This window comes from Anopheles marshallii, chromosome 3 (genome assembly GCF_943734725.1).
Source record: "Anopheles marshallii chromosome 3, idAnoMarsDA_429_01, whole genome shotgun sequence".
Classification (NCBI taxonomy): domain Eukaryota; kingdom Metazoa; phylum Arthropoda; class Insecta; order Diptera; family Culicidae; genus Anopheles; species Anopheles marshallii.
This window is the reverse complement of record NC_071327.1, coordinates 14,003,645-14,017,656: the sequence shown is the minus strand read 5'-3', so window position 1 is coordinate 14,017,656 and position 14,012 is coordinate 14,003,645. Positions and strand designations below refer to the sequence as shown.

At 42.9% G+C, this 14,012-nt stretch overlaps 1 protein-coding gene across 1 annotated transcript; it reads left to right on the top strand.

Moving 5' to 3' along the window:
- The first annotated feature begins 3,499 nt into the window (after positions 1 to 3,499).
- On the top strand, positions 3,500 to 10,998 carry LOC128715665 (protein quick-to-court). Its single transcript, XM_053810573.1, has 5 exons — positions 3,500 to 4,087; positions 7,388 to 8,383; positions 8,447 to 8,686; positions 9,949 to 10,038; positions 10,769 to 10,998. The coding sequence occupies exons 1-5, from the start codon at positions 3,500 to 3,502 to the stop codon at positions 10,970 to 10,972; spliced, it is 2,118 nt and encodes a 705-aa protein (XP_053666548.1). The 3' UTR covers positions 10,973 to 10,998.
- Positions 10,999 to 14,012: the final 3,014 nt, after the last annotated feature.

Below are 14,012 nucleotides of genomic sequence, written 5' to 3'. Positions count from 1 at the left end.
TTAATAAAATCTTGTTGAGGTGCACAAAACTTTCGCAAATATGATTCGTGTCACAAAAACGTTTAATTTTTTTTTTTATAACAAAACAAAATAGAAGTTTAGAATGACTGTAATGACTGTGAATGACTCATTTATAGTTTACTCCAATGCCCATCACAAAATGCAAACAAATATTGTATTTTGCAAAAAACAAAAGTGCACAAAAGCGTCACCCAATATTTGGGTGACGTGGGCCGCTGGAAATATTTCACGTCATCCATGTGTGGCTGACGTGGTACGGAACGCTGTTAATGTACAGCAAATGCAATAAACACTCTCCATGATTCAGTGCACTGCAAGCAACATTGCGATGGTTCCTAATCATTCAAGTATTGCATATTAAACAAGAGCAATTACTGAAGAGTGAAACACCAAACATGTTCAACGTTGTCCCATTTTCTCCTGTGAGCAGTGGGCTGATGGTGCCCCGACCTGAACTAAATCGCAACGAGCGTTTACTGGAGCAGTGGAGTAACTATGTCGATTGCGATGCAATTCGAACATTTTTCGGTGCCGGATTTTGCTTCGACGGGGTTTTCATTGGCTGATCATAACGATCGAGGCAACAAAAGGCAAGGAATGATGCCGCTGCCGGCAGTCACTTGCCGTGAGTGTGTGGGACGAGGAAGCGGTCGTTGGAGGTTAAAGCATTTTTCCTTGCTCAAAAAGCGTCAAAAGCGAACTCACTCACGTAAAAAACGAGAAAAGAAAGAAAATCTCAAAACAACTGTATAATCCGTGGGAGTTGAATGACCGGAAGTTGTTGGGGTGTATTTTGCTGCTGCTGCTGATCGTAGATGTACAATGTGGAGTGCAAGCGAGACATTGATTATTCGTAGGTGTTTTTTTTTGACAACGATCGTTATCACGTTTTGTTGTCCATTTTTGGACCTTTGGATGTGCGTCATTTTAGGAAAAATTTACATAATTACACACTGATGTTGAATGTAGCGCTGAGCTTGCTGTGGCATATGGGGGTTCGTGATAACATCTCGATGCGCGGGTGATTTTCATTTAATACATATTAAATAATTCCTTCTGCCGCTAATTCTTTATCTCACGATCGCAAAACATGACAAATGGATGTTTTAACCAAAGGAAAAATAAATAAGTAACGATGTAAAGGTACATAGCATAACTTATGCGAGCATTACTGTTACTTACATCTCAGCAGCCCAGTACGCGATCATATCGAAAAGAAAGCAGAAAGAGCAAATGGAAACACAATACCAAAACTAGAAAACAAAAGATGAAAAAACAAATCTTCCAAAGTAAACAACACTTGCGAGAGCGGTACCTCAGTGGTTGGGACGCAAATGCCCAGCGTCTTCGCGGCGTACGGTGGGATAATTTCGGCGGGGTCAATTAACATTTTCGCATCTGAAAGTAATCTGATGGGTTTGAGATTTTCTTCCATACTTTGAGGGAAGTTATGTTGTTTTTTTCGCTAATTTGTAATGTCTCTCTCACTCGCTCTTTCCTTGCATGCCGCATAACATTCTTCGTGTGGGAAGTAAATGAAGTTATTTCTTGTTTACGAAACTGCACACAGCAGGGCCCAATGTAAATATAATTGCAAGCTTTGGATAAAATATGTCAGCGTCGGACGATGCTGCGAAAGGAATGGAAATATGAATGTGAGAATAAACTTTCGGAATGTCGTCCCAATTTCCCAATCATTAAGGTAACGAATTTAGAACTTGATGAATTATTCCCCATTTGTCAAAAGGTTAGCATAGCTGTGATGTGAAATAAGCGCAACACACAAACAATAAGAGCGATTTCTCTTCGCCTTGTACTGAATTCGAGAGAAAGCATGGACCAGATCAGAATAATTAGCTTTCCCGAGGTGGCGTCCGGTGTTTTATGCAATCTGGCAGGAAACCGAATGAGGAATTCAACAATAAGGTGTAACTAGAATATGTTCCGATGTGGTGTGTTAATACCATGCCTGGAGTTAATGAGACCCTTTAGCAGCAATTGGGATAATGCTGTTGCTGTAACGATCGGAAAATTGCGTGCCTTGGACAATTCGGTGTGCCCTCGGTGACTTTTCGTTCGACGGTTACGATCGGGAAACGGGCGATTATTTTTGGCCGACTACCCAAACCCAAATCTCGCGGTACATCTTTTCCTCGCACACGTGTGACTAAGGCTTCGCTCAAGGTGATATTGGGACCTCCCGCTGGCACCGATTGGTTTTGTTGTGTTTTTCGTAAAAAGGCACATAAAATATATCGTCGATCGTATTAGTTCGTAGCGAGACCATCGCGGTAACCTTGAAAGTTTGGGCAATTCAGCGAACAGCACTGGCTGGGTGGTTTCAGGGGGAGGGTTTAGGAATGCAATCGGAAAGCGGAAAAATACAATTCATCAATGGCGTGTTGGCAATCGATTGCGCTAATAATAAATGATTAAATACAGTTGAGGTCCCAAAACGGTTGCCCAACAAACGACGAGCTTTTGGTGATTGAAATTAATCGATTGATAAAGGATATCCCATCACACAAGGTGTTAGAGTGGATAGAAAAACAATATACAGTCGATACCCGAGATACGCGGAAAATGCAATTCCAGAGATATCCTCTAACACACCGTTTATATGTAGTATTAAGGGATCGAATACTTAATCCCACGTTACGAAGCACATTCAAAATTGATATTTATACGTTTATGTCAAGAATTACAATAAAATGTTATGAAAATTAATTTTTATAATGAGTATTTTTGAAATTTGCAATTTAAATATTTAATTCTGCATGCAAAACTCCGTGAATTGTCAATTTTTGCAAGTCCGCGTATCTCCGAATCCGCGCAAGTCGAGAACCGCGTAACATGGGTATCGGCTGTAGGCGCATAATTTTTTTTTGACAAAACTTTGGATGACGGAAACAGCCGTGTGCTGTTGGGGGCTGTTGTTCTGCGTAACACTCTTATTCGCTTTGTACCCGATTACGTTACAGCTAGCGCCAAACGGCAGGATAATTATTATTGTCCATCCATTCATTGGTCATTCGTGCCGGCGACTTTGAAAGGTGACCTCTACAGGGGTGGCGCCTAATGATCGCTTTACACCACCACTTTCTAAAACATGTACTGCATTTTTTTTTGTTATGCTCTTTTGTGCCTCTCAACTACAACGTATTTCTTTTTTATCTTCTTTCATTGCAGGTGCACAATCCCACCAGCGAGTGTGTGGGAGGTGGCCATTTGTGTTGTGTTACTTTTTTTCTGTTAAGTCAGTTTTGTTTTCGTGTTTTTTTTTGCTCTCTATTGGTAATCACTTCACACCATTTGCTGTGCATTTCTGCAAAAAAAAAGTAAATGAAAAACCCGTTTGAAAGGAGCGAATAATTTTGAAAATTTACAACCGTATCGACGCGTTTGATGTTTACCGAGCGCATCCATTCGTCGACGGGGTAACGCTTGTCGTAACGGTCGATCCGGCCCAGCTGGAGAAATGTCGTCGAAACCGGTAACGCCGGTATCGCAGCGCCGTCCGTATCCTGGCGAAAATGAAAACACCCGGATCCCGCAACCCTTCTGCCGGTCCTATTCGCTGCGCATGCGCACCAGCCGGAGCTTCCATGACTACCAACATTACCGGAGCGAGTGCTGCGAGTGCGATTGTGATGGTACGCAGCAACAGCAGCTGGGCAACCATCCAAGCAATCTAGTCATGCAAGGATCGGGCGTGAAGACGAAAAATACGACCGCCGTATTGCACGGAGGTAGTAAATCGATTTCCCATGGCCACCACCATCAGCAGCAGCAACGTTCACCAACGATGGCCACTTCGAATCCTGCCACGGACGGTCACGATGCGGTAGATTCATTCGCCGTTCCAACCAGCACCGGGAAGGATGGTCCCATACCGAACGGTGTAATACCGCACGGCGGCACCAGTGATGGCGGTCATACACCGCACGGCCACTGCATCACATCAACGTCCCCGGCCGGGCTGTGCAAAGCGAAGGGAACGTGCCAGCAGCTGAAACAGCCGCCCAGCATCATCAGCTGCCAGCAGAAGCAGCATGAACGTGGCATGGTAAGTTGGACGGGCTGTTCGGTGGCCGTGCGTGGCTTTGTGTAGGGTATTACATAACGAAGGACATCGACACCCGGCGTTCCCGTAAGTGACCCAGTTTGTGGGTATGCGTATGTGTCTGTGTGCGGTAAATAGGGAAGTGCAGTTGAAGTATATTTGAATATTGAAGGAGGGCGAAAGCTTTGCCAAGGCTGGAAGGTATAGTGAGGTGAGTGAGCAAGTAGTGAGGTGTACCATTTAAATATAGTGAATTGCATGCAACTGTCAGATGGCCAAATGGAGTGGTTTTTCTCTTCTGCAGTTTCAAAACTTATCCGTTCTAATCTTCACTTCTTAAGATGTCCTGTATGAAGAATTGAAAAGAATGTGCACAATATCTTGTAGTTGCCAGTTTCCTCCCCAGGGTGGACTTGAATGTGAAGTCATTGAAGTTTGTCCTATCGTTTGTGACAGGTGTTTCATTGCGTGCACTGAGTGGGGAAAAATCAATATGCTGTGCTGGCGAGGTCCCAGAAAGTGGCCAAACATTTACAACCTGCAGTCTGCAGAAGAGGTCAATGATCAATGGAGTTTTATGGCGTGTTTGAGTAAAATATTTAGCATATATTAGGTAGTTTTAATAGGAACCTTTGACTTGTTTTTTCTTTATCGGCACAAAAACCTCAAAAGAGGTCTAGAATGCTGGCCATTTCTGGCTTTCCGTGACTTTATTTACCCGTAGACAGGACTGGAGTAGGGCTGGATAGGCAGTCCAGCGTTTGAGGGATTGGTCCGGATGGGATTTTGGTCCGGTCCGTTCGTGTGAAAACTGGGGCCGCTGCCATCATGTCATCGAGCCGCCGAAACCTTTGACAGTTGTATGTACTCCAGTACAACTGTATTGACATAAGTGATTTAGTTTTTTATGCTTATTCCTTATTTCTTTGGATTTTTGCACTGAAATCTCAATTAACTCAGAGTAAAGCCCCATATAAAAATTCCATTCGATCCGAAGTAATCGATCGATGGTTGCTGTTTGCAAATATGAACCGTTTTCTCTATCACCGATGATCACTCACCAGAAATATGCAACCCATGCGGTTAACAGACAAAAAAAAGCTAAACAAATCGAATGGGTTCGGTACCACGGACCATGAAGCACAATCGCCGGTATTAATAATCGGTAATCATAAATCACCCCGGGACCCTGGTGTGATACGGTACCCGCGTCCTGCCCGCGAACGATTCGCAATCGATGTGGTTTATGTGTATTTTACGCCGAACATGTATTGCAATCGCGTTCGTGCGTGCAATTCAGTGCTTATGGGGCCGAGTTTCCACCACATCAGCTGATCTACATTTAACATAAACACAAAACAAGCGCCGAGGTGGCCGAGGGGTGGCTTCCAACACCTGATAATAGAGGATGGCCAGAGGCCCCGTGGCGCATTGAACATCATTTACATGCTGCGAAAGGATGATTCGGCGATGAGATGAGGCTTTCGTGCAGGTTGAAGAAGGCAGAAGGCTAATAAACACCCTCCTCAATTACCAATCTTTCCCAGACTGTTGGAGGCATTACAAATGGCAAATCGTTTCGATAGCTACCCGGCCGCGCAGGCTGTCGATTGTATAGAAAGCAATGGAAAATATAATTACGTGTAAAGAAAGATGTTGTCCATGGTAATGGAGATGGTGTCTGGTGGGTGGAATAGTTTGTTGTTGATTGTTTAAAAAGAGTAAGCCACGAAAAAAAAGATCACTCGCGGCCATATTCAACATCCGTCCATCCATCCTCCATCATCAACGGGTCCAAGGTATGCGCGGGGGAGGTAAAAAATACAACTTTTGCTTTTCTTTCTTAGATTGGCCACTCTCAATTAAAGCAAAAAAAAAAAAATGAAACAAAAGAAGAGATGCGCCTGATTGCGTCGGATGCAATCGCTTGAAGGCGATTCGCATCGAAACTCTCGAGCGCCAGTGCCCAAAACATGCACCAAACGGGCTTATCAGTCCAACGAATCCACGATCCATTCATTCTCTTGCGGACATTCCGTGCGATCGGACGGAAGTAGCTGGCGTCGTTTCATCGCTGCTTTTCCCTAACCAAGCTCCCTCATTTTCCTTCGCGGTGAAATGATCAATTAGCGTCTAAATTGCCAACCCCGAAATTGTACTCCGTGGAATCAAGATTGTACAGCTGTGCGTGCGCAAACAGAAGAAAAATTAGTTTAGTTCAAGTGTGCACTGCTCCGGAACACAAAATGGAATGGAAAATAGACCAAAAACGAAAGAACAACCTGTTTTATGTGTTCTGAATGAGTGAAGATTGCTGAGAGACCAAGAGCAAGTTCTTTGCGCTACTCGCGATGAGAAGTTTCCCAGCGCTGGACAGTGATTAATTTGGAGACGTTCTACTAAAGCAGCTTCCATTCGAGCCCATCGAGTGTGCGGTTTAAAAACTGCAAAAGATCGCCCAAGTGAACGAACTGTGAACGACTTTTTCACCCCTGCAAAAGGTTCCACCGTTGCTGGTTACCATTGTTACAAGGAAAACTGACGTCAAAGTGACGGTCAGTGATTCGCTCTGCTTGTAGTAGGCGTACTCGGAACGGTGAAGACACATTGCTGGTGCTACCGGTGGTGCAGTGTTGCGATTGTGGACGTGGTTGAACTTGGCGAGTGTGTAACGGAAGCGCGTATCTGTTGCTGTTTAAAGCAATTCCGCTACCATTTGCCGCGCACAGTAAACACCCTTGGAGCGAATTCGGTGCTCCATCCGAATGTGCACGCGCGTTCGTCTAAGCGAGAGGCTTCATTTGAGGTGAAACTAACGGAATAGGTGGTTTAGTGTGCTACTGGGTGCCAACGAGTTTTGGAGTACAAAATACAGCCACGAACGAGCAGATTAATCGTGGTGTGCAGTGTGTTGCAAAGAACGTGCTAGTTAAGGTGTAGATTAAGGGCGATCGTACTCGTTAAGCTTCTCTTTTAGTAGAAGCTTGTAACAGAAGTACAAAGATTGGTTACGATTAACCACAAACGTGTTCTAGCCGTCGATGTTGATTTCGAAATCACTCCGGCGTTAGTTACTCGCAGCTCTCTGAAGTTTTGTGAAGAAAAACACTGGGAGTCCCAAGCAGGAGTAACGATTCCGCTCGTAACGCACACAGATTATGGGAAAAGGTGTCGAAAATGATGGTAAATTACTTGTTTCGACGAGCAACGCAGTGTTTAATTTGATGGGATTGAAGGGAGATGATTTGCTGCATAGACAAAAAAGCTGATTTTGTATCTTCAATTTCTTCTCTTCCTATTCAGTCTTTGAATTTAATCAACTCTGGACACAGTAGCAGCAGTCAAAGAACGCCGCGAACTCCGCAAACACCGAACGGAGGGCCTGGTATAGGATTACAACGCCAAGGTGGTGGAACAGGTGGAGGCCTTAGTCCAAAGACGCCACCCGTTTCGCCGGAATCACCAATCAACAGCTATTTGGATGATGATCTAGATTCCCTGCACAGCTACAGCTCGGTGGCGAGTGGCATGTCGTGTGATCATCCGTACGTGGCACGCAACGGAACCACCTTCAGTGGTCGCAAGATGAAGTACGTGGTACACTGCTCCAGCCATGCCGGACAAACCGGGGGCGACTATCTGACACCGACGCAGCGCGCCCAGCGTCAGATACGGCGGCTCAAGGAGCTGCTATCGCAGGCTCGGTGCGATCTGGAGCAGCGTGACAGCGAGATCCTGCGGCTCACGAAGGAGGTGGTAGAGCTGCGACTGTTCAAAGCATCGCTTAGCTCCCCGGAGGAGCGTAGCAACTCGAGCGATGCGGTAACGGTGCGGGAAAACACCACGAACGATGTGAATACGCCCAGCTCGAGCCAGGACATTTCGCCCATCGTCGATCAGATCGACGAGGGCGTTGCGAAGGCGAGTCCACGGCACCATCATCACCATATGCAGGCAGGCATCCATCAGGTGCAGTTCATCGACAAGCTGTCGACGTCCGAGATGCAAAGCTCGTTTGCCGATTCGGGTCATTTCGAAGACATTACGACGTCCTCGATCCACTCGAAGGATTCGTACGTACACACGCAGGACCGTGCGTGCGGAAGCGACGAGGATATGGACGCGGAGAAGAATCGCCTCATCGCGCTGTACGAGGAACGCATCGAGGAGCTGATCAAGCAGCACCAGACGGAAGAGCAGCAGCTACGAACGTCAAACAATGATCGGTTCGAGGTACTGCTGCAGAAGCTGGCCGAGTCCAACACACGCTACTGTGACTTGGTGCCGGACTACGAGCAAGTGAGTAAATGGTTGCGTTAAAGTTTTAGTCAGCAGCTTTAGCTTACTTTGCATCCATTGCAGGCGAAAGAGCGCATTCGGGATCTAGAGAAGCAGCTGGAAAAGCTGCAAGCTCAACTGCAGGAGCAGGAGGATAAGGCGAACAAGATGTATCTGCATATGTACACCAAGGGACAGGAGGCTGAACGGCAGGAACAAGCCGACCGTGTTAGTGACATGGCTCACGCTTCTCCGAGTCGCGTTTCTATCCCAGAACTGATGCAGCAGCTCCAGGTTACGCAGGATGAACTGGAAAACATTAGGGTAAGTTGGATGTACGACAATCACGGTACGATTACCGCAGTGTTGATCGCGAAATAGTAAGAACTCGTCACAAATCGTATCGGTATCTTTACTGGTGTGCCTATCATGTTTTGTCTGGTTGTGAAGGAAGCGCCAATATTGCCTTACCTCTGGATACACAGGGAAGATGGTCATTATTGAATGTTTATTTTTTCTTTACTGTGTAATACATTATTTTCCGTTCCAACCCCGAAAGAGCTTTGCACCGATTCGATGTTGTGGTTGTGCTGTGTGGATTGTGCAGACACTGGACGTTGTTTTGGCTTGTGGTTCCAATATAGACGTAGATATAACAACCTCTGCACAGTAAAAGTGAAAGGAGCTATGGATTCAACAGAGGAAAGAGCCGGCGATTGTGCCATCACTATTTGGCGATACGAAATGTGTGAAACTTATTTTTCTCGCTGATTTTCGTAGCCAAGATAAGCTCATAAAGCTATTGTGTTGGATTTTTTTTTTGCTTTTGGATATGAAAAGAGTTAGGGAATCTTAAAATAAATCCATGAACGGTAGAAAGTTCTGCAATTATGATGGGATTCTTTATTATATTTCGGGTTTGTCCAAATGAAGTCTCTGCTGAGATTCATAAAACTAATTCAGTTCAGATGTATAAATTTGTTCCATATCAATATCTTAAAATATAATAAGATATAAATTATTGCATTATTGCACAGAAGTTCTGGTCAACTCTTCTGGTTGCGTATATGCAACATATCCATATTCTGAAGATAAATTATACTTAGTAAGTTACAATGATTTAGTTAAATACATTGCAAAGGGATTTAAATTGCTTACATGCGTACATGCATTATTATTGGTCGTGGATCGTGTGTTTTTACGCTACTGTGCAAATCCGCCAACGTAGAATTGCCGAATTCTCCACACGCACTGTTGCTTTCTGTACTGCTCTTGCCTTCCTACGCCTCGACTGTCTTGTTTATCTTTCTCCTCTTCCTTCCTCAACATCAACTTCATTTTCCATAGTCTATTGTGAACTACTTACCGTTCACTGGTAGGTAATGCAAAACAATTTAAAAATTTATTCCATTTAGTTCTGAATAATCATGCTAGAGTTTGAAATTAAAGCGAACCACCTCTAATCGATTCGGCCTGTTTCGTAAATGTTTTGTTATTCAAAATGTTTAGTTCTTCAAAAACCTAAAAACATTCATCTTAACTCACTCTTTCTCCCCATGTTCCCTACTGTCGTTCACACACACCAGGATACGAACTATCAGCAAGAAAATGGCGGTACGCAGGTTTTACTGAGCGCAAAAGAAGCAATCTCACTCTGGCTTCTCGGTGCCCGTAAGGTTGGTAGCAAAAAAAAAAACAACAATTAAAACAATCCAGACAATTAGCATCCTTAGCTGAAGTTTAGAGCAATTGTTTGATTTTAATTCCCATAACTTTCGAAGCGTATTCGGCTTCGGGAATGCTCCAAGCTTTGTTTCTTTGGTGATTTGTTTACCTTATTGTACACTGTATGTTATTCGGACTGTTTAAGGTTGGTTTTTGCGACTGTTAATTCAAATCCTAATAAGCTGTTTAATACGTTTTTTAAGTTCATTTTTAGTGATGTATTAATCCATTATGGGGCTGTAATGCGTTTTAGCGAAGTTGAGTGGAGTGAATTATTCTGCTTTACATTATCTGTGCTTTTCTACACTTATGCTTTGTAGAAATTCAACAGCTGCATGCATATGATAAGTAACATTTTTTATTTGGGGAGGTTTTCGTTGCTAACCTTTTGTTAAATGTTAATTTAAAATTATTAAAGTTGCACAATGCCTAGTACCATTCATCGCTTAGTATCTAATTTTATCTTTCATTATGCACAACTGTTTGCTTCCACTTTTAAGCACTATTCACTTTTTTATCGTATTTTTTGCTCTCACCTGCTTAGCTGTTTTCCTCTTCTATGCTTGCTTGCTGCTTTTTAGCTTTTATTTCTCTTATTCGTTACTGTTTCATTAATTTTTGTTTTCAATAAGAAAATATGCGCTTAACGCATTCCATAATTTACTCTCATTTTAATTTTAGACCATGTACAAGCGGTTGATTGACGCCCAGCAGACGAAAAACAAAGTCGATCCCGAGGTGACGCTGCAGTTCCTGAAAAGCGCGATCTACTACTTTCTGACGGATAAGGAAAATTCACAGGGACACTTGAATGCGATTGAAAGCATTCTAGGATTCTCCGATGTAGAGCGCTCTAACATCGATAAGGCTCGAGCGTACAAGTAGAATCGTTTAGTGCACTACAATCTTAGTCTATGTTAATGAAAAACCTACACACAGATTAAAGTAAAATACAGCATTGCTATGTTTTATCAAACACACACACAGAAAACCACAAAAATATGTAGGCAACACATGCGTACTTGTAGATAAGATTTTAATGTCCTTTAAAACTGTTAACAAATGTTGTCGTAACGAACACGAATGATTTATAATATTCGGCGTACTGAGTGAGGAGAAGAATGAAAAGGGCCTATTACTTACTTCTGCATTGTACGATAGAGACTAGTACACGATACAAAGAAGTAATTAACGGATAATGAATATCACTTAGGGCAAGGTCTTATAAATGAATTCAAGGCAACGTAGAACGATGTGTCAGCATTGTGAAGACGTGACGAAGTTGATTTAAGACATTCTATTGAGTTACTCTGCTCGTGATTAAATATTTATTCGACAAAGATAGCTACTGGTTCTTGGGTTTTGGTATGATTTTGTCAACCATCAAAATTTTATAGTAAACAGTGCTAAGATAAATTTGAAAGAATTTCTTCTTTCGATCAACGATAGTTTAGCGGCTGGTTCTGTTCGTTTTCTAAAATAAAACACAAGAACTATTCCATGCCATCCACACTTTGATAACACCATAGAGATATGAACAGATCAACTCAATAGACTTGTTATCCGTTAGGCTTCAGAGAAATTTATCAGTATGTTGGCGCTTGAAGATAGAGATGAAATTACGCATACGTCCAGATGGAGCAGCTTTCAATGCATTAGATAAGTAATTTAGCTATCACCAAAAATATAATAACATCCCCAGTGGTCTCTAAGCGTTGACCGAGCAACAAACTGCACGTTATTTACTCCCTTATTTGTGACCGTAGGTATTTATACATTTTCGCAAGAACAACGTGCACGTCGACATGTTCTTTAGCGAAGATTGTTCAGAATGGTGGCAGTGATTTAACGGAAAGTTTGTCCTTGCTGTGCTCGTAGTGCCTCAACCAAGCGTTTGTGCATGGGAAAGGATCTTTTTTAGTGTGTGCTTTATACAGCGTCGGTGGTATGTTGGGTAACAACATTCTTAATCTGCAAGGCATTGTTTTGCATGATGACATGGTGGAAGAGAGCATGAGGTAGATGCTGAGTACTATAGCAAATTATACAAGTATTCTGATAAACCTACTGAATATGATCGGGAGATATTCTTACATTACATACGAAAAATAAAACTAGGAAACGTTATTGTTGCAAAAAGGATAATGTGACAGAAATTGTTGCATAGTTTGTTTGTTTATTGAAAGAAAAAAAAAGAAATTTGTTATTGTAAGTTTTTAACATGTGAGAATATAGTACATTGCGTTTAAACTCGTACTAGCATTGTTCTTTGGATACCGTTCCAGCCACGAATTATCTATGCGTTAACATTGCAAATACCAAGCGTTTTAAGTAATTTTATTAGTATTCTTTTCTGCGTTGCATTTCTGGTGGTCAGGACACTACAAAACGTTACCAAACGTTACAATACACGACTGGAGGTTAATGCTCCAATATTCCAAAACAGAAAAGCACGCTGTTGTCATAAAAAACCAACATTTTTGATAAAAAGTGTTTCTAGCTTGATTATTCTATGCATTATGAATGTTTACTCAATCGATACATCGCAAATCGAAGGTAAATAAAGCAACTAAAACTAAAATAGAGATGTTTTAATGCATTTTCTTTCCAACTGATGCCAAAAGATTTCTTTCCAGAATTTGCTCCCAACTGTCAAAGAGATATTTCATCGAAGCGTTACGCCATGCGTAAAACGGTACTTGGGCCAATCTGCTTTCTACGAATTTTGACACTACGGGCGAAAAATGCAGCTTGGAAAAAGCTGTCATGCTCTCGGCTACAGTGTGTTAATTGGGTGGTTTAGTTTACCAATTTTCTTCGTGGTGGGTAGGTTGCGCATGCATTCGCTGCCGGAAAATGCAGTAAATAAACTTGAACCAGCAACAATAGCGTATCGTTCTGCTGCTTACGGTACGTGCTTCACGAGTTGGCAGGGAGAAAAATTGTGCGTGAAAGTTGTAAAACTAGGGTGAAACACTACCGTGGTCAAAACAGGTCACGGCGATCAGGTGCTGCATGTCGTGCACGGGATTTGGTGACGTTGGTGACGACTTCAAAACGGGCAACAAGAAGCTGATGACGTTGTGTGTTTATTTACTCCAACGCGAGTGCAGTGGCCGTGGTCGTGTGGTGCTATGACAACGGGAACAACAATGGTTGGTGTGAAATATTCTACATTATGCGTGTACAATCGCCTTTCGAGGAAGAGTTTCCTACAGAATTGGCGTCTTTATTCCAACAAACTGTGGTAACCGCTTATTGACAGGTTGCCAAGTGTGTGCTCTTCTTGTTGGAGAATCGTTGGATGGGGTGTGGTGTGGTGTAGTGTGGACAGAGGGCCGCCGTTCCGATGCAATGCGTAAGCAAGCCGCGTACATGATGTTTTCCCCATGCCAACAGAGCTTGATCTTTCTGCCGGGTGCTGGACCACAATCGGCATTTACCTGAAACAAATTAACCAGATTTGTAGTTCTTGTAAAAAGCATCGTAGCATGTAATACAGTTCATATAGAATATTCGAATTCATTTAGATATTTAGATAAGGAAATTGTAATGCTCTCATGAAGCCTTGATGGCCAAGAAGCTCGATAAAATCTTTCACCCAATTGTGAATCATTTCGTCCCAGCAGAGTAAATCGTAGGTGCCTTCGCTTGAGGCACGATTAGCGAATAAGCAATGCCACGAAAAGGTGGTTATCTTTAATCATTCAATCATTGTATTTTTCAATATTCCTTTATCTGCTTCACACGCATCGAGCGTGAAAAAACGTCCGACAAAAAGTATGAATGAAAGATTGAACATAAAAAAGAAGAGCTCCCGTATCCGAGACCGGTATTGTAGACGCGGCTTAAAGATGCTTAAGAAATCGACTTCACTCTCGCACCCTGTGTGTGTGTGTGTGCGTCCGGGTGATCAAAGGAAGAG